This window comes from Hordeum vulgare, chromosome 3H (genome assembly GCF_904849725.1).
Source record: "Hordeum vulgare subsp. vulgare chromosome 3H, MorexV3_pseudomolecules_assembly, whole genome shotgun sequence".
Taxonomy (NCBI): Eukaryota; Viridiplantae; Streptophyta; class Magnoliopsida; order Poales; family Poaceae; genus Hordeum; species Hordeum vulgare.
Window position 1 is genome coordinate 15,468,969 of NC_058520.1, and position 20,918 is coordinate 15,489,886.

The following is a 20,918-nucleotide window of genomic DNA, read 5'->3' on the forward strand; positions in this document are numbered from 1 at the left end:
ACTAAAAGAAAAACCGAAGCTTAACATCCAAATAGAATGTTGCCATCCTCGTGTCACTAAGATTGACATTTCGCGTCACTAAACTTGCCATAAAAAGTTCAGAGTTCTCATGTGTTCGTGCTACATGTATGGCACTTATCAGGTCCTAATTATATGGCCACCTGCCAAAATGAAGGGCAGCGAAGAAATAAGTATAAACTTTGCATTGGTATACCCCCCTAGAGAAGTTTGCGGAATTTGATGCAGATTTAAAGAGGTAGATTAGAAGATAATCTTTAATAAAAAAAGGATAATATAGTATTTTGTATCCAAATTAATCTATTCAATACGATCAAGAAGGCTAGCATGATGGTATCCTTTTTAAGCAACTTTAAGATTCATGCAACAACAAATAAGCATATGTTCGGGCCACTTGCCAAGTAAGCATATGTGCATTGTTATGTTTCTGCGTGATCTTGCAAATACTCTATGAGGAATAGAGAGCAGAGCGTGATTGGTTTGCTGCCAATATTTGGCTAGCCAAATGTTTGCACTGTCAAATATTGGCAATACCAAGACTTGCCAAATATTGGCAACTTTATGTGAGATAGGCAAGACAAGTTGATAAACAACCAATTAGTAGCCAATATATGGAATAATGCCAAACATTGGCATGCCAATTTTTGGCACTAAACCAATTATGTTCATATTGTGAACATTTTAATTTGTGTTGCAACCGTGTATACATATTCTAATACGTTAATCCATGACTTTTATGTCAATAGTAATGTGGTTGTATAAAAAGTACTCCCTTAGAGAAAGGCTAATAAAAAAGTCTGCTGCCCGCTATATACCAATGTAATGTCACTTATGGCCTTTCTAAGAAGTCTCACCAAATTTAGGGGATAGTTTCTTTTTAGTAGCTTGGGAGAGGCGGCTTATTTTTGAGATGCCTAAAAGAAATGGCTCTTGCTCTTATTATACTCGCTCTTAGGTGCATAAGTGGTTGGTATAAAATAAATGCATGATGGTTAATTTTTAGTCGGAGAATACCTCACAATCTCTTCTCACTGCTTGTTTGACCCATCCAAATTATCAGCTTCAACAGAGTAAACCTCTTGCATGCTTCAACAGCCAGTTAGCTTGCAGAGGGGGGAGGGAGGGAGGGAGAGAGAGAGAGAGAGAGAGAGGGAGAGAGAGAGAGAGAGAGGGAGGGAGGGAGGGAGGGAGGGAGGGAGCGAGAGAGAGAGAGAGAGAGAGAGAGAGAGAGAGAGAGAGAGAGCTAACAAGCTTTATATTTTGGGATTTCCCAAGAAAAGATAAGACACCTTAGTATTGTGCCAGTGCATCGTCTCTTATCATGCCAATGCATTATTTCTTATGAGTTGTATCTACATTTAATAATTTGAGGTAACGCATGCATATGATTGGACGAGAAACATTTTTTGCCTATGGCCGCGTGCAAGGGTTGTATGTTAGCTAAGATACAACCTCACTTTCTTTCTTCATTAACTATTATGCCACGTCAGCAAAATACCTATGAAAACGCGCTAAGAAACTAGCATTAGCACATGCCTTAGACAACAATAACAAGTGAGTAGGATTTTATTCGGTACCTATTGGGTAAGGATTTATCTGCCCACCAAATGAACATAATTTTACTTGGTAGTTAGTGACTGAGGGGGTGGTTGAGCCCGTCTTCAAGGGAAACTAGTGGGGAAAATCAAATATTAGTGGACAAGTAATCAATAGAAAGAGGAGTGAATACTTGAGAGAGAATTAGGAAGCATTGCATTATTTCTAAGTATTAGAGATATTATTATTTTTCCTTTAATTTTTTTTCTCTAAGATAATTGGTTCAGGTAGCTAACGTAGTTGACTCACATAGAAGTCTCCACGTTGCTTATGGTTCTCATGGGTATGGGTTTAGCATGTACTCATTCACTAGCCTAAAATGTGCACCCTAGCCCAAAAAACTCAACTTTTAGTTTAGTCTTCATTTTTTTATGTACTCACCCAATAGGCTAACATTACGTGCACCTACTCTATAGGCAATAGAGTTGGTATAAAACCCCCCTTCCTTTTTGGCACATTTATAGTTTACTCTTTGGTCCTTATTTACTTACATATGGCATCCCATAGTTAGAAGGAGTTAAGAGCATAATGAGAATTCCAGAAATGATACTAATTCATGAGAATCATATATGAAAATTCTACATATGTCGACATAAAATTTCTTCTTGAGAATTGTTGAAAACCTTTAGGGCACTGAATCAAAATCCATGGAGAGTGTTGTTTGCACTTTATTTGGTTCAAATGAAAGGATACAATTTTGGAAGAGTAGCTCTCGCTCATCAAAAGAGATGTGTTTACCATAGTAAAATATGCTCCTCATAAGTATCTTCCACAAGGAAGATAAGTGATTTTTGTTCAAAAAGGGAAATAGATGAGGTGGTGTGAAACCGAGGCTTTTAGCACAAGGATTTTTGTAGAGACCCGACATTAATTACGATGTAGCATACCTTCTCGGTATGAGAATTAAATTTTTGATATAGAATTGGCAGTACAAATCCATGTGGTTGATGTATGTAATGGCTACCTACTCACGTGGATCATATATATATATATATATATATATATATATATATATATATATATATATATATATATATATATATATATATATATATATATATTGAAGTCGTTGAAATGGCTTAATATTCAGAATCCAATAATAAATCGCAACATAAGTGTGTGAAACTTCACAAGTCACCCTATGACTCCGAAGATGTCACGGAGTTGGGTGATACAAACGACTAAGTGAGTTAATCCTTGATAAGGATTACTCTAATACTAATGATTGTTTACTTGTATTCATGAAGATATCCTTAATTGGATTTACATCATGTGTATTGACGTGGATGATCTTACCATCAATATCTACACAAGATATATTAGATACACGAAATCATTTTGAAATGGATATTTGAATCAAACCAAATGATGCTAAGTTTATAACTTGAGCATATTCCCATAAACGTATGTCAGTCTTCATATATCTAGAAATATTGAAAAAAGTTCAATATGGATATATATTATTAAAAACACATATGGTCATATCTTCTATTCTTAAATAGTTGTAACCCACTACCTCTTTTTCCTTCCATGCAACCATACCACATCATCAAGTCATGCATTTAGTCATAAGTACTTATTTTTCCTCATGTAACTGATGACGAGTTGATGGATATACTTCTCGCCCCTCATTGGTTACCCCAAGTGGAAGGTGGAGATGTGGTCAGCAGCAGATTTCCCTTACACGAGGACTGTACGATTTATCGAACCAGAAGGACTTCGAGGATCAACAAGTAGGTGTCCGCTGCTCTGACACTAGAAGAACACGTGGACCTTCACACACAACAAATAACTTTTCTCCCAACAAGTACAGAAAGGTTGTCAATCTCTCCGGCCTTGTAGTTTGCAAAGGATCAAAACACAAGCGGGAATAGTGATAGTGATTGCAATGGAAAAGTAAGTGAAAGCGGTAAATGGTGAAGGTGTAAGCAATGATGGTAATATGTACCTGAGTCACATGATGTTCACTAGTGATGTCTCTCTCCCAAAAGACGATAAACAACTATGCATGGGTAAACAAATTACAGTTGAACAATTGACAGAATTATAAACGCACCGCAATGCTAATTATGCTACTTGAAAGTTAGAGGTTCAATAGTAATGGACAGTACGCCAAGACAAGTAGACCGTTTATTCATCAGCATCTACTTACTAATCAAGATGGTTGGTTGGTGTAAGGAATATCCTGAGATATGTCCAAGACACAAAAGGTCTTGATTAATTCCATGGGGCGAATCAAGATGGGAACATCGTGTGATATCCTAATAGTGGTTGATAATTGATCCCAACAATGCCATATCCAAGAATGGATTTATTGAAAGAGTATTCTGAGGAAAGCCTTGAGAATAGACTCTAAATGGGTCCTTCATGTGATCATTCTACAATAACTATTTTTGAAGCATGACAAGATATACATGTCTTCGCAGAATGACTGGTCACATGTGAAATCATGTGGAGATTCCTTGGAATCGATTATCATTATCTACCATGATAATGTCACTCGTATTGCTTATGGGTTATATTTATCCTCATGAATTATAGAAATGTAAGAGGATAATATGCAAACTAATTATTGTGAGATTTACAATGTCTCTACCAACGTTTATATTCCAGAATCAGGTTTGTGGAATTGGCATGAGATAAGATTGATGCTTGCAAAGTTCAGGGTGAGTAAAATCTCAAGTTATAACCCGTTGAAGATCTTCACATCATTCATATTGTACTTTTTTTCCCTTTGAATGTTCCATGATGGTTTCTCCTATAAAGTTTTTAACGAGACAATATAATAAATACAAGTAGAGATGCATGTCATATTAATTTCTTGTTATATTTTCTCCACTGGATTTTTAAAAAGTTTTTTATGGCATATTATTATAAGGTTTCCTCAAAAAATTTCACAAGATTTCGTAGGGAGTATTCTGTTTGCAATATACTCCCTCTTTTTCAAAATAAGTGACGCAAATTTAATAGTAAGTTGGTATAAATTTTACACTAAAACAGCCACATTTATTTTAGGACGGAAGGAGTATGAATGACAAGAAAAATTGATCAAGGGGAACTAGTGATATGCATCTTGCCTTCCGCCTGCTGGCCAAGTGTTGCGGCAGAGCTCCGACCTGTTGGCCATGCATGCCTGCCGCCATATCGTTCGTTCGTTTTCCGCGGCACATCGGGGTGCCGCTAGCACTTCTCTTCCGAAGTTAGTTGGCAACCACCCTGAATGAAGCTCCTAGCTACACCGTCCGTGTCCGACCACTCGGTGTGGCTTCGGCGCTTCCCACGTGACCAAAAACTTTGCTACTCCTTCTTTTCTGGAATCGTGCACGGATAAAAACAATCATGGCACCGTTTTGTTTTGTCCAAACGTATTTTACCACTATTGCACTTCGTCTTTGATCATCCACACGATGGATCATCCAAACAATTAGGAACGAAGTACTACTACTGCTCTACTTGCTCTTCGTCTTTGATCATCCACACGATGGAGCTCGGCAAAGTCATCGAGCAGATGCATCGCACGTGCGGAAACAGTAACGAAGTCAGCCAACACTTGTGGACTAACATTGACATCAACATCAGGGTTTAATTAATTCGTGATGCCATGCAACATTCGGATTTTCTGATGATCAACCGAGCAAGCATTACCGGCCAGGTTCACAGATCACAGACAGAGCACGGCTTCACTCGTGCAGGGTTGGACTTGGAGACGGCGGCTGGAGCTTGGCGTCGAGCACCTCGGAGCAGGCGTTGCCCATGGCGCGGTAGAATGCGGCGAGGCTGGCGAGCTGGGCGACCGACATCTTGCCCATGAGCGCACGCGCCGCCGCCTCCCGCTCCTCGCTCACCTTGAGCCTGTTCATGTACCCCGACGCGTTCCGCACCGTCGCGCCCATCTGCTTCAGCCGCTTCTCCTGCTGCACGCTCAGCGCCCTGTTCGACTCCAGGATCGCCTCCGCGCCGCCGTCCAGGTCCTCACCGTTCCCCGACGGCTGCCGCTCGCCTGTGTTGTTGCCGAACGTGTACATGTTCTTGGCGAGCGACACGCTCCGGACGATCACCTTGCGCTGCTTCTCCATCTCATGGTTCAGTTTGGGCGCTGCCGTGGTGACCGCGCTCCGGACGTGCACGTGCGCGGCGGTCAGCTTCCCCTGGTATGCCACCACCGCGCGGACGAACTCCTGGTAGACCTTGGCGCAGCCGGGGTAGTCGAACTCGTCGGAGCCCTCCTTACGCATGCGCTCCGGGTGGAACTGCAGCCCCATGATGAACCTGCCCTCGCCGGGGCTGTACGCGTCGGGGTCGTAGAACCCTTCGACCAGCCCGTCCGGCGCCAGCGCCATCGGCACGAACCGCTTGGCCAGGCGCCGCGCGCCCTGGTGGTGGTAGCTGTTCACCATCAGCTGGTCGCCGCCGTCGAGCAGCGACTCGGCGAACCAGTCGTGGAGCGGCGTGCCGGGGAGCAGGCGCACCGGGTGCCGGTGGCCGTCGTAGTTGGCGTAGTCCATGTGGCAGACGGCGGCGTCGGCCGATTGGTGGAGCTCGTGCTCGACGTCCTGGTAGAGGGACCCCCCGCAGGCGACGTTGAGCACCTGCGAGCCGCGGCAGATGCCGAGGAACGGGACGTTGCGGTCGAGGCAGCGGCGCGCGAGGAGGAGCTCGATGGAGTCCTTCTCGTGGTCCACCGCGGCGTCGCTCGGATGGAGGCGCCGCACCGACTCGAGCTGCTCCGGCGAGAGCGCGTCGGCGGAGCCCTCACCGCTGGCGTCGTAGTGGGAGGGGTCGATGTCCTCGCCCTCGCAGAGGAGCACGCCGTGGATGGGCTCGAAGGAGTCGAGCATGGCGTGCACGCCGGCGACCCGCGGCACGATGACCGGCGCCGCGCCGTAGCCCGCCACCAGGTCCAGGTGGTACTCCCCTGCATCCATCCATGCATGCAGATGTTAGCATCCATCCATCAATCCATGACATCCAATACTACTATTATTTACCCAAGATGGACACGGTGTCGAGGAAAGTTACCGACGAAGTCGACGAACTTGTTCTTGCGGAGGGTGCGGCGGGAGACGATGAGGACGCGGGGGAGGACCCGATCAGCGGGGGTGGGAGACATGGCTACCTGCCCTTGCCTCGAAATTCTCAACACTTGTGTGGAGGTTGGAGATCAATATAATGGTGTCTTCTTAGTGATTACTTCTAAGGACTCGTGTGGAGGTTGAAGATCAATGGTGTGTTTGTTTTCTTGGAGATCAATTGATATTTATAGAAGGCGATCGATGGAGGTAGCGCTGATGGATCGATCTTATCACGAAAATTATTTAGTTCCTAACTTGCGCCGACGTCACTAATTACGACGCCTGTGAACATGCAACACCGTCTGGCCGCCGCGTGCAGACACCGAAAGTCAAGGGGGCCAAGCGCGATATTGCTACATGCACCCAAAATTAAGCTCTTTTTTTCTTCTGGAAATTCTCTAGTTTGTCAGCAACTCAGGATTGGTGGCTGACGCATATCCTGCAGTCCAGCACAGCATATGCTACGGATTGCTCTAATCTCTTTGCCCTTCATTCCACACAATGGCATAAAATTCATAGTATTGATCTAATCTGCCAGCTTAAAGCCATGTCAACTTTGGGCTCTGTTTGAACTGATTAGATGAACTTGATGTGTGCTGGAGTAGATCACATGGACGCATAAACAAGAATTTATTAGTTAGATCACAATCGATGTCTTGAAGTGCTAGATCCAGATACAACGTTTTATCCATTCTTGCCTTTTGCAGTTTTTCTTCCATGTAAGAGCATCTACAGCTGGACCTTTTAAATCCGGCCACAAAAATGCTCACGGACGCTTTCGGAGACGTCTGCGGACATTGATCGATCACATCTTAAATAATTAATTCTACGACCGGATATCTCATATTAGGATCCTCAAATTCATACAAAAGCATGTAAAATATCAAACCTACGTACTACGTAGAACCTATCCACTCCTCGTTAGAGATGTCGACGATCTCCATGCTCTCCGGTGGATAAATGGCCGCCTGCAGCAGCTCCACCCCTCTGACGCTTTCGACTGCTTCGCTGCGGCCTCCTCCGCCTCGATCTCCGCCTCCATCTCATCGAAGAGGGCATCGGCCTCCGCATGTCTCTGTCGGATGGGCCGGTGGTGGGCCTCCACCTTGTCCTCATCCCGGATGGAATCCAGGATAGCTTGTTGCGACTCCGCCTCCGCCTCCGCCATGCTCAAGCTAGGAGCCTCCTCCTCCGGGTCGTCCTCCTCCATGGCATGCGGCTCCTCCTCCTTCTCCTTCGTCTCCGGCAAGTCTGGAGGGAGACCCGCAGCGCGGCGAGCCTGGATCTCCACCTCGATTTTGCAGGCGTCTCTATGAAGTGAGCGGCCCGTAGGTGGTGATGAGCCGTCGGACCATCCTGATGGAGAGGGAAGTGCGAAGGACGAACATGCTCGGGTGGAGGCAAAGAGAGGGACAAGGCAGATGAGCTAAGGCTGGAGGCGCCGGCCGGTTTAAATAGCTAGCCCCGACCTCGGGCAGGGAGCCGGAGTGGCACCATGCGGCGTTCACACCGCATCGACAATCGAGGCGCCCTTCCGACCGTCTGGTTTCCCAACGAGTCCGCGTGAGGCCAAGTTGTCATGCCGATGTGGAGGGTGTGCTCGGGCACTTCCGGGCTCCCCCATATACCCCCCATATTTGGGCTGGAAATGCAGGGTGTCAGTGATTCCGGGCGTTTGAGGACGGTTTGAGAGGCATGTCTCAATCGCATTTTCATGATCGGACAATGATCGGGCGGCGTGCCCGGACATTTGAGGAGGGTATCAGGCCTAGTTTAAAAAACCAGACCGTCGGACAGGAAAAAACCGGAACCGATAGCCTCATCGGGTTTCTAAGCTAATAAGACCGTTCTGCAATTGGACCGGAAAAAACCATTCAAACCGGTCGGTTTTCTAGAAAGCTGGTGAAAACCCGGGTCAATAAACGGGAAAAATAGGAAAATACTTTAATAGAAATTGGGAGAAGTGGGATTCGATCCCAGATCGTGTGAGCAATATGCGAGGCCTGCCGATGGCTCTATAACCAACTCAGCTATGCTACTTTATTATCCACTACATGAAAAATTAATTATTTGACCATTGTTTCACACTATAACAACATATATATTACTCAATATTTATTATTATTTTTCTTTAAAAACCGACAATCGAAGCGTTGAACCGACGGTCCGACCGATAAAAACGTAAACCGACAACCTTTCCGGTTCGATTCCGGGTTCGGTTTTTTGAACTATGGTTTAAGGGTCCGGTCATAGATGCTCTAAGCTCCCTTTTTGCTAGTGCCAATGGGTCCGACTCGATGTTTTTGATAGTTTCCACTTCTAGGTCAAGCATAACCGTACACTCTCTATGGTCTGGTCGACACCGCCAGCCCAATGAGGTCTCCTCCCCGGATCCGTCGTCGTCATCGTCCTGCTTCATTGTCACAACCCATTCTACTTCGAGAAGATATCAAACGTCTTCTTTTTTGGAGATCTCTCTTTGTTGCACTTGCACAACAACAACAACTACGGCTTGCACCAACGCCTACCCAACCCGTTACCATTGGCACCTAGAAAAGTGTTAATTTCTTTGAAATTTTGATGCCTCCTACATCCCTTTATAAAAGGTTTATTAGTTTTCTGATAAAATTTCATAATTTAAGGGGTATTTTTTTCTAATTCTTTATACTAATTCCATTTTTAGGCCTCTAGAGAAAAGGAAAGCATGTCTCTTCCGATTTCATGTATCTCTCTTTGTAGCAAAATAAACAACATACCTCTATCTTGATTGTGTCTATCTCTTTCTTTCCTGTATCAACTGATTTACTTGCCACTAACCAACACATTTTCGAGGATCAGCATACCAAAAATAATGCACCTTATATAAAGGAACGGATAGAGTAGTTGGCTAGACAAACATACATCCATTGCAATGGGGTATAAATATTTTAGAGCCAGTGGTTTGCATGTCCATATTAATGTTAGAGCAAATCGAAGATATCCTTCCTTTTGAGTATTTCGGATATATACTTTCCTTTTCTATAGAGCAAAATAGTAATGCATGGATGGTGTCCGACTATACATAACGAATTACATTTCCAATAAATATATACTACATACTGGCAACTTGTGCTTGTTCGAATCTTGTTATTGACCCGGTAATTAAACAGGCGTGGCGCTGGGCACACACACCGTAGGCAACCCTTAATTCATGAGAAATTCGCCTTGCTGTTTTGGTGATCATTCATCTTTTTCAGTTTTGTATTGGCAACAAGACATGCACCATGTTCAAACCTAGCAATTTTGCCTGAAGCTAGCTACTAGCATGACTAAAGTAATCTTAGAGGCATGTGCTTGTTGTCTCGCCACTTATTTTGACAAACTAGCCGTGTAGTTTAAGTGGGTACAATTTGATAAATTTTGTGAGTAGTGAGAGCAGTGGTTTGGTGCCGACGCGTACGTGTTCGATCGTTATCCTTGGTAGGCCGATGACAAGCCTCTTCTTAAAACGTGGATTGCGTCAGATGTTTAGCCAGTTGGACCGTCTAATTGGCATGCAGGTCAAAGCTGCCGTTTGGCTCTACGTTGCGAGAAAGGGCAGGTTTCCGATCATAGTGGAGTACAACTAAGTGCAATCTCACGTGTTTAATTAGAGGTATCTGTTGGCTTCAATTATTTCGTACACGTTTGTAAACATGTATGTATACCATTTTTAAGTGCTGTTGGTTGTAGTGTGTTATTGTTTTGTGAAATGATTGTACTATTTCGATCTCACGTGATCCGCTCTAGCCATTAATTGGTGAGAAAATTGATTGGCTCAATTAGTTCGTAGCCATACTTTTTCTTATCCAAGGACATAGGCACACAAGAATAAGACATGTTTGTTGCCCCCGAGATATGATTAAGAAGGAACACAAGCAGTCATCGTCGAATGTATAAAGAAAATGAAGGGTGGGCTCAAACTTTACGCCCAGAAAACTAAAAGATCCTCTAAAGAAAAAATAAATTATCTCCAAATCCGTTCGTTCAAGTAAGCTCAAACTTTTTCAGATTACTACTGGAAACATGTACTCCCCTCGTCTCATAATATAAATCGTTTTCCAAGCTATTTTAGCTTGCAAAACCATCTGATATTATGAGATGGAGGGAGTGCTATTTAACAGTTTTTTTAAATATCATTTTTTGAACAGAAACTTGAATTTGTTTAGCAAAGTAGCCTTTATATCCAAATCCATTCGTCCAAATAAGCTCAAACGTTCCCATATTGTTACTGGAGACATGCATTATTTATAAAAAATGGACTTTTTGAGAAATATCAATTTTTGAACAAATTTAAATCTGTTCACTAAAACAGCCATTATTTCTAGTCCTCCTGTCAAATAAGCTGAAAAATTCCCAGACTACTACTGAAAATATGTACTCCCTCCGTCAAGAAATATAAGAGTGCTTAGATGACTACTTTAGTGACCTATACATGCACACTTATATTTCTTTACAGAGGGAGTAGTATTTACTCAAATGTTTCTGAGGTTTTGAAAAATATCAAATTTTGACTGAACATTTTTTTAACAATTTAAACGGACAATATGTGTTAAACATGTACTCAAATCGATAGGACATATCTCAGTACCAATACTAGGATCATGATTGAGAAAGTTTCATACAATTTGCACACCCATAGATTAAGTACTCCCTCTGTAAGGAAATATAAGAGCGTTCAAATCACTAAAGTATTTATCTAAATGCTCTTATATTTCTTTACAGAGGGAGTACTAGAGAAGCAATAAAATAGAAGACAAAGGCAATGGTATTGATGTTGCTTCCTAGTTCATACTAATGCTAATATAGTTGTAGAACATCTCCATGCAAAACTCCAAGTGGCAAACTGCAAGCCATCTATTCGAATGAGCACAATTGTTGGTGATATGGTAAGGCACCCTCAGCTGATTATCAACTCTAGTAGAAAAACCTAAGAGATCACATTACAGTTAGGAGGCAAATATTCTTTTTGATCTTTCTTTTTCTGGAAACGTATCATAATTTGATCACCAGGAATACTTTTGAATATCCTTTTCTGACAATAGCACCATTAAATCATTGAGGCAATCATCTGATATCTTATTATGCAAATCGGTTTTGATGATCTTCATTGCTGAAAATATCTGCTCGGTCGATGAAGCGGCTACAAGAAGAATCAATGTCTACTCGATGAGGCGATATACCAACTGGAAAGTTATATCTTTTGTTGTTTGAAACATCAACCGAGCAAGGGTAGAAATATCCAGACATCGATTAAATTCCCCACTTCTCCTAATATTTGTAAAAGGAACGTAGGACGCTCATTCGGAGGTTCAACTTGTGTAAAATTCCCAACATAAATTTCATCAAGCCAAATAAGTTCTTTGCGTTTTAAATGATCTTTTTAATGCATGTTCACATGATTATGTGACATGTGTGCATGTTAAAAGAAATAAGTTAGCGAGTGGTAGCTAAAAAGCACATCGGGCCTGTGTATAGTCAAAATGAGCATCAAGAGAATACAAACCTAACAAGCACATCCGTGTATAGTTAAAATGCACACAGCTATAGCACAAACGAACGCACACACATAAAACACCTCACCATTAGCAAAGTCATGTAGGTTCAAAGCTGTGTGTACCTGACAAAAAACCAAAGTGAATCGACTCCAACTTCCACGGGCCGCTTGGCATTTTTTTTACAAAGGCCAATACTAGCTCTTGGGTTATTTTCTACACTCGGCGGTGTGTTCTCTATCCTCTTTGTCCTTCCTCCGAACGATAGGAAATCACCTGTGACCTTGTAACAAACGGAGGGGCTACTACTATTATCCTTCGAGCATTCTTGATCCTTCCTTCTTCGTCTCTTTTGCATCGTTAAGCGCATGCAGTGCAGCGAGCCTGATGACCCCATGTTTCACGGTGAGCAGGCAGGAAGCAGTTCAGGTGCCGGCTCCAATAACTCCAAGCAAGATAGCGGTGGACTCCACTGCACGCATGGACGCACTCTGCTGCACATGCCACGCACTGCCGCACCACTGCTGCTCGGCGACGGGCATGGCAGAGGTCGTATCTGGCCGCAAGTAAGTCTGAGCTCTCGACCGGCTTGCTCATCCGGGGGAGGTCATCCTCAGGACGCTTCAGCCTCACTCATCACACCCTGACTTCTTCTACCTCCACTTCCGAAGTTTCCGGTCGGTGGGTGGGCATGAACTTTCGTGAACAATGGAGTACTAATATTTTGTAATTTTATGTTAAATTTTTTGCTTTGTAAAGGCATCTCGAACACGAAACCTTAGGGATGACAATGGGTACCCATTACACACGTACCCTATGGGTAAAAATTCTATTAGGGTAAGGGTATGAGACAAAAATTTATACATAGGCATATAGATAGAAAAATGTGGAACCATCGGGTAGAGCGGGTACGGGTATGGTATCCCATACCCACATACCCATGTACACATATAAAATCTTTGTAAACTCAATATTATATCTACAATCTACACTATGTCAAGAGTTTGTGAAATGAAAATGTATAACTATGTGTTGTTGTTTATGACAATGTGATATTGTTTATAAGTATATGTTATAGTTATAATCTACTCCCTCCGTCTCAAAATAAGTGTCTCAACTTTGTACTAGCTCTAGTATAAAGTTGTACTAAATTTGAGACACTTATTTTAGGATGGAGGGAGTATTTTTCTAAACTATGATTATATGTTGTTATTTATGACTATAAGTTGTTCAAATTATTGATTTGCAAACATGAGTAATTTACCCGCGGGTATCCGTCTACCCTATCGGGTAACGAGTATGGAAAACATTATACCCATTGATGAGTATGGGTAAGGGTAATGGGTAAGCTTAGGGGACGAGTAAGGGTATGGGGTGGCTCCACCCATACCATACCCTGCGGGTGCCATGCAACGATGTCCTCCATTTATCCGCACGTCTGTCCATTTTTTTTCAAATCCAGAAGCAAACCACATAAACTTTGCGGGACTCCGGACACCCACGGCATAAAACTCCGACGCCCTGGCCCACGCAAAAATGAGGTGGAACCCGTGCATTTGGAGATGGGCACACAGTTTCCGTGGCAACCCTCCCCTTTCTCAACCCTATTCACTACCATCCCATCACTATCCACCCCAATTCACGTCCTTTTTCGGCATCGTCGCTGCATTGATCCATACAAAAAAGTTGTACGTGACGACGGAGGTGGGGGCACAATGAAAGTGGCCGCCCGGAAGATCAACCTGGCGACACGGCCAGCGGACCGCCTCAAACGAAGGGCAGATGAAGTACCACTTAAAATGAAGGGCGGCGGGCGTGGCGGACGACGGGGTGTAGCGGAAGGGGATGGTATTGGGGGGGGGGGGGTGACTAGGACGTGGGGCGTCGCCATAGTAACTGTCCATGCACACGCCATCCTGGGCCTCCTACTGCTACACTGCCCAGCAGCTCGACAGGCAATCCCTGGCATCCGCCGCCGGGCACGTGCCTTATTGCGTCGACGTCAACACGGCGCCACTCCTTTTCTCCTAATCTGCAGCGCCACAACTTATTCGATAGTTGATGTCACGTGTGGAACCTGGTCTATATACTTCTTAGAAGATGCGCCATCCTCAGCTTTGAAAAAAACGAGATCATTTCTTGGAGGGGCTTAACTTAAAAAACTAGTCATCAGTCGTCCTAGAAATTAACCTTTTCTTTAATTTTGTCTAGGTTTTTCTAACACAACATGCAGTACATTGATCGGTTGATGATTCGGCATGACTTGAGGCACGACCTAGAATTTATGGTCTACATTACATTTCCATCAAAAACCTTGCTTCCATGGGTATATTACAAAATTGCTAGTATTATCTCTTTTGTACACCAGCTAACAAAGTATGCTCTGCAAACTACTGTCACTACGTCATCTGGAAGACCATTTGGGGAGGCCCTTCCCCTCCAAGGGTACGCGTGTTTACTTGGCGGCTTGTGACAAACTATCTTGCTCCATGGGCAAATAAATGTTTCCCAAACATATGCCTCTTTATGTGATCTGGAATGCGGGGACGGTTTGCAAGTGATGTATGTTGCTAAGTCCGTTATCATCAATGGGAGTTCCCAAACAAGAGAAAAGAACGGTAAACACGTTGTGAGTAAATATTTCACTCTAGTACTCTTTCTTAAACAACCTCTCACATGCATGCAATGAACTGCACCTCTAGTTCCATATGCTATAGTCATAAATAAACGGAAATTCCCAGGGCCAGGGGCACACACTTGCCAAGCCCTGCCGGCCGCTCGATTGCCTTGCGATTCGCAAAGCAGTTCGATTTCGCACAAGGGTGCAGTACGTTTTAAGTTTAAATCATTGAAACTTACGATTTTGTATCAGAAAAATCCGATTTACTCGCTCGCTTGTACTATGTTTCAGAGATAGAACTTTAAATGATTTTTTTTGTCCATCATAAGAACAAAATACATGATTCTATCTGTTGTTCGTACTAAGTTTTAACAGTATATACGTAACATATATTTTTCTTAAAGTCATCAAAATATATTTAAAAATCATATTATTTGAAAGTGCTGGTCCCAAGAAACACGGATATGAAAACTTGACAAATTTTTTTGTATTCTGCGAATATGAAAACATAACTTAATTTGGACTTTTTGTCCAAATTAAATAAAAATTTTAAAACGTGCGTTTGACCTGCGTGCCACAAATCCTCTCCCGTCTGTATGATCCCATATTTTTGCCCCAAACGCACCTCACTGCTCGTATTAATTATCTCTTAATCATGTCTCCAGGCGCCGATAGACCCGTCGTATTCTCGTGAGCCCGTGTCCTTGGAGAAGAAAAGGTACTACCAATCAAAACTTGGAGTAGTAGTACTGATCAAGCGCATCAATTAGTAGAACGGATCTCGTGAGATCGAAATGGTACAATTGTTTCACAAAACAAAAATAGTACTACCAATCAGCAATTAAAAAATGATATACTACATACATGTTTAAAAACGTGCACGAAATAATTAAAGCCGAACGAGCTAGCTAAATGGCAGCATTGACCTGCATGTCAATTAGACAGTCCAACTGGCTAAACATCTGACGCAATCCACGTTTAAGACTAGCACGATCGAGCACGCGCGCTGGGACGTACGCATCAGCTGCGTGTCATCGGCCTACCAAGGATAACGACCAAACACGTACGTACGCGTCGGCACCAAACCACTGCTCCCACTGCTCACAAAATTTATCAAATCAAACTCACTTAAATTACACTGCTAATTTGGCAAAATCAAGAGGCGAAGCAAGAAGCACATGCCTTTAATACTCCCTTTGTTTCAAAATTACTGTCTCAATTTTGTACTAGCTCTAGTATAAAATTTTACTAAGTTTAAGACACTTATTTTGAGACGGAGGGAGTATTACTTTAGTCAAGCTAGAAGTTTCAAGCAGAATTGCTGAGTTGCAGCAAGCTCATGTCTTATTGCCAAAACAAAAAGTGAAAATGATGAATGACCAATGAAGCTTCCCTGTGATGCTGTTGACATGGAATTTTTTCATGCGGCTGAAGATTGAGGTGGGCGACGGGATGAAGACAACTTTCTGGTTTGATCGTTGGTTGCTTGGATGCGCCCTTAAAGAAATTGCTCCCTCCCTGTTTGCTATTGCTCGGCGCAAACGTCTCACTGTCTTTGAAGCTCTTTGCGATAATCGTTGGATGCGGACCTTCCATATTGTATCTCTGACTGCTCAAATTCGTGAGTTGGTTAGCCTATGGATTTCTCTTCAAGATGTGCTTCTTGACCCGGCTACCCCTGATGCCATCACCAGGAAGGTTTCTACGAATGGTGTCTACTCCGCAGCTTCAGCTTATAGGTTGCAATTTGAGGGTGCGTCGATTCCTTTCGAGGCACACAAGATTTGGGAGGCCAAACGTTGGGCCAAAGTGCAAATTGTTCGTTTGGCTTCTCCATCACCGGAAAGCACTAACTACGGATCGTCTTGCCGTCCTTGGTTTGCCTCACGGAGGTTTGTCGTCTGTGCAACACTGAATTTGAAACAAATGTGCCTCTCTTTCGAGGATGCCTTTTTGTTTGGAGCGTTTGGGGTGTCGTTGCTGGCTGGACCACGATCATTCCAACCTCAACTCCGTTTTTTTTCACGCTTGAGGACTGGTGAACAGAAATATTGAGGCGTTAGACTCGTCGAGTCGGAAGCACTTTGGTAAGGTGCTCATTTATGTGTTGTGGCATGTGTGGATGGAGAGGAATCGGAGGATTTTCAAGAACGCCCCGCTACAGGTGTTAGATTTTGTTTACCTTGTTAGGGAGGACCTTGTCCAATTGGGTTTAGCTATGGCAAATGGCATGTGATTTTTAGGGCCTTTTTTGATCTTGTAAATATCTTTTGTGTACTTTTCTATTCTCCATATCTATATGATATCTTGCAGAGCAGCTGCCTATTAATGTAAAAAAAAAGAATGACCACTGAAGGAGTATTATTGTTGGTTGATTGCATGAGATTGAGCGCCTATGCCATCGACCGGGGTAGAGCGTCACAACGCGCGCGCGCCCCGCACGCACACAAAAAGTTCGTCTAATCCAAACCGAACCCAAAGTTGACATGGCTATATGGCAGATTAGATCAATATTAGTAGTACGATTTTTATGTCATTGTGGGTTGAACACTGAAGAGATTAGAGCAATCCGTGGCATATGCTGTGCTGGACTTCTGGATATGCGTCAATCACCAGTGCTGACAAGCTGTTGTTTGCATTTTTAAATTCTTATTTTTGGGTGCATGTAGCAATATCGCTCTTGGCCCTTTGACTTCCGGAAGTCCGGTGCCTGCACGCGGCGGCCCGACGGTGTTGCATGCCCAGAGGCGTCCTAGTTAATGACGTTGGCACAAGTTAGTACGTAGTAAATGAGTACAATACCTTCTCCCGCGTTTCAGTCTTGCAACTAAATAAGTACTCTAAATACGAGTACAATACCTTCTTCCGCGCACAAGTTAGCAGATGATTTCGTGATAAGATCGATCCATCAGCGCTACCTCCACCCATCATCCAGATCTCCTTCTATATATACCTCCATCCAGAATCCAGATAGGAGTACCCTCCACACCAAGAACACGCCATTGATCTCCAACCTCCATACAAGTGTTGAGAATTTCGAGGCGAGAGGAGGTAGCTAGCCCAGCCATGTCTCCCTCCCCTCATCTTCTTCCTTCCACTGATCGGGTCCTCCCCCGCGTCCTCATCGTCTCCCGCCGCACCGTCCGCAAGAACAAGTTCGTCGACTTCGTCGGTAACTTTCCTCGACACCGTGTCCATCTTGGGTAAATAATAGTAGTATTGGATGTCATGGATTGATTGATGGATGCTAACATCTGCATGCATGGATGGATGCAGGGGAGTACCACCTGGACCTGGTGGTGGGCTACGGCGCGGCGCCGGTCATCGTGCCGCGGGTCGCCGGCGTGCACGCCATGCTCGACTCCTTCGAGCCCATCCACGGCGTGCTCCTCTGCGAGGGCGAGGACATCGACCCCTCCCACTACGACGCCAGCGGTGAGGACTCCGCCGACGCGCTCTCGCCGGAGCAGCTCGAGGCGGTGCGGCGCCTCCATCCGAGCGACGCCGCGGTGGACCACGAGAAGGACTCCATCGAGCTCCTCCTCGCGCGCCGCTGCCTCGACCGCAACGTCCCCTTCCTCGGCATCTGCCGCGGCTCGCAGGTGCTCAACGTCGCCTGCGGGGGGTCCCTCTACCAGGACGTCGAGCACGAGCTCCACCAATCGGCCGACGCCGCCGTCTGCCACATGGACTACGCCAACTACGACGGCCACCGGCACCCGGTGCGCGTGCTCCCCGGCACGCCGCTGCACGACTGGTTCGCCGAGTCGCTGCTCGACGGCGGCGACCAGCTCATGGTGAACAGCTACCACCACCAGGGCGCGCGGCGCCTGGCCAAGCGGTTCGTGCCGATGGCGCTGGCGCCGGACGGGCTGGTCGAAGGATTCTACGACCCCGACGCGTACAGCCCCGGCGAGGGCAAGTTCATCATGGGGCTGCAATTCCACCCGGAGCGCATGCGCAAGGAGGGCTCCGACGAATTCGACTACCCTGGCTGCACCAAGGTCTACCAGGAGTTCGTCCGCGCGGTGGTGGCATACCAAGGGAAGCTGGCCGCCTCTCAAGTGCACGTCCGGAGCGCGGTCACCACGGCAGCGCCCAAACTGAACCAGGAAGTGGAGAAGCAGCGCAAGGTGATCGTGCGGAGCGTCTCGCTCGCCAAGAACATGCACGTCTTCGGCAACACCGCCGGCACGCAGCAGCATCCGGCGGAGCACCTGGACGGCGGCGCGGAGGCGATCCTGGAGTCGAACAGGGCGCTGAGCGTGCAGCAGGAGAAGCGGCTGAAGCAGATGGGTGCGACGGTGCGGAACGCGTCGGGGTACATGAACAGGCTCAAGGTGAGCGAGGAGCGGGAGGCGGCGGCGCGGGCGCTCATGGCCAAGATGTCGGTCGCCCAGCTCGCCAGCCTCGCCGCATTCTACCGCGCCATGGGCAACGCCTGCTCCGAGGTGCTCGACGGCAAGCTCCAGCCGCCGTCCCCAAGTCCAACCCTGCACGAGTGAAGCCGTGCTCTGTCTGTGATCTGTCAACCTGGCCGGTAATGCTTGCTCGGTTGATCATCAGAAAATCCGAATGTTGCATGGCATCCATGCACGGTACTCCCTCTTGTAAACTAATATAAAAACATCTAAATTACTAAAGCAGAGTTTCAAATGTATTTATATTAGTTTAAGGTAATTAATTAATCCATGATGTCGATGTCAATATTACTCGAGAAGTGTTAGTTGACTTTGTTGAGGTGTGGATGACGAATGGAAAGACCAAGAGAGTAAGTAGTGTAGATGATTTGTAGTTGAGGTGTCATTCTGATCCAGTGGTCAGTCCCCTCGTACGTTATCTGTCTTGTACACTAGTTTCTTCCTCAAATTAGCTACTCCCTGTGATTTATAATATGGTACCGAAATCCGTCTAAATACTCCCTTCGTTTTTTTAGTCTGCATATAAGGTATGGTCAAAGTCAAGCTTTGTAAAGTTTGACTAATTTTATATTAAAAAATATCAACATTCACAATATGAAATTAATATTATCAGATGCATCACGAGATGTATTTTCATATTATATAATTTTAATATAGTAGATATTCATATTTTTTGATATAAATTTGGTCAAACTTTATGTTGTTTGACTTTGACCAAATTTTAATCGCGGAGTAAAAAGAAACGGAGAGAGTACATTCGTTTCTACGAACCCTCGTATCCTTTCTGTTGGGTCAATTTTTTTCTTGTCTCTCCTGTTCAGTTACTGATCGGACGCGTCCGCAGACGTATGAGAGATCGTTTGAGGTGTCCAGCTGTAGATGTTATGATTAGTCAGAGCTGTTGAATCCATCAAATTGGATGGGTAGCATTTTTTGGCATACTCCCTTCTCCAACCATAGTATTGAAACATTCAGTTGGACAAACCAAAAGCTGTGCCATGATTGTTGGAGACTTTCATCCCTGCATCTGCATGATTCCAGAAAAGAAGGAGCAGCAAAGTTTTTGGTCACATGGAAAGTGCCCAAGCCACACCGAGTGGACGGACACGGACGGTCTAGGAGCTTCATTCAGGGTAGTTGCCAACGAACTTTTGAACGATAAGTCGAGAACTGCTAGTGCCACCCTGATGTGCCGGCCGGGAAAACGCACCAACGACATGGTGGCAGGCAGGCATGGCCAACACTTGGCCAGCAGGCGGAAGGCAAGATACATATCACCAATTCGCCATTGAGCGTTCAACATCCATGTTGCGAGGCGTGTCACTGTGCTATAAGAGTGTTGACGTGTCGTGGTAACGTCAATGGTTTCACGACCCGCGGTGCCGTATGTGTCACAGAGCATCGATGTTGCGAGGTGTGTCACGATGCTGAAAGAGTGTCGACTTGTTGTGGAAGCATCGACGCTTCTGCGACGCGCATCGTCGTAGAACATCGATGTTGCGAGGCGTGTCACCGTGCTATGAGAGTGTCGATGTGTCGTGGGAACGTCAATAGTTCCGTGACATGCGGCGCCGTATGTGTCATAGGAGCATCGATGTTGCGAGGCGTGTTGCCATGCTATGAGAATGTCGACGTGTCTTGGGAGCATCGATGGTTCTGCGACGCGCATCGTCGTACG

The 20,918-nt window shown here is 45.0% G+C and overlaps 2 protein-coding genes across 2 annotated transcripts; one reads left to right on the forward strand and one right to left on the reverse strand.

Annotated features, from left to right (window-relative positions):
• Positions 1 to 4,985: 4,985 nt before the first annotated feature.
• LOC123439277 (putative glutamine amidotransferase GAT1_2.1) lies at positions 4,986 to 6,845 on the reverse strand. The gene is made up of 2 exons (XM_045116009.1): positions 6,634 to 6,845; positions 4,986 to 6,529 (listed from the first exon to the last, which is right to left on the reverse strand). Exons 1-2 carry the CDS (start codon positions 6,722 to 6,724, stop codon positions 5,295 to 5,297), a joined length of 1,326 nt encoding a protein of 441 aa, XP_044971944.1. The 5' UTR covers positions 6,725 to 6,845; the 3' UTR covers positions 4,986 to 5,294.
• Positions 6,846 to 17,802: 10,957 nt separating this feature from the next.
• On the forward strand, positions 17,803 to 19,770 carry LOC123442584 (putative glutamine amidotransferase GAT1_2.1). Its single transcript, XM_045118668.1, has 2 exons — positions 17,803 to 17,991; positions 18,096 to 19,770. Exons 1-2 carry the CDS (start codon positions 17,886 to 17,888, stop codon positions 19,322 to 19,324), a joined length of 1,335 nt encoding a protein of 444 aa, XP_044974603.1. The 5' UTR covers positions 17,803 to 17,885; the 3' UTR covers positions 19,325 to 19,770.
• Positions 19,771 to 20,918: the final 1,148 nt, after the last annotated feature.

What these genes read in the sequence shown, in the direction of transcription:
- LOC123439277 (XM_045116009.1), bottom strand. Translation starts at nt 6,724, where the DNA reads ATGTCTCCCACCCCCGCTGATCGGGTCCTCCCCCGCGTCCTCATCGTC. An exon ending in CAAGTTCGTCGACTTCGTCG is followed by an intron (nt 6,530 to 6,633) that starts GTAACTTTCCTC and finishes GGATGGATGCAG; the next exon opens with GGGAGTACCACCTGGACCTG.
- LOC123442584 (XM_045118668.1), top strand. Translation starts at nt 17,886, where the DNA reads ATGTCTCCCTCCCCTCATCTTCTTCCTTCCACTGATCGGGTCCTCCCC. An exon ending in CAAGTTCGTCGACTTCGTCG is followed by an intron (nt 17,992 to 18,095) that starts GTAACTTTCCTC and finishes GGATGGATGCAG; the next exon opens with GGGAGTACCACCTGGACCTG.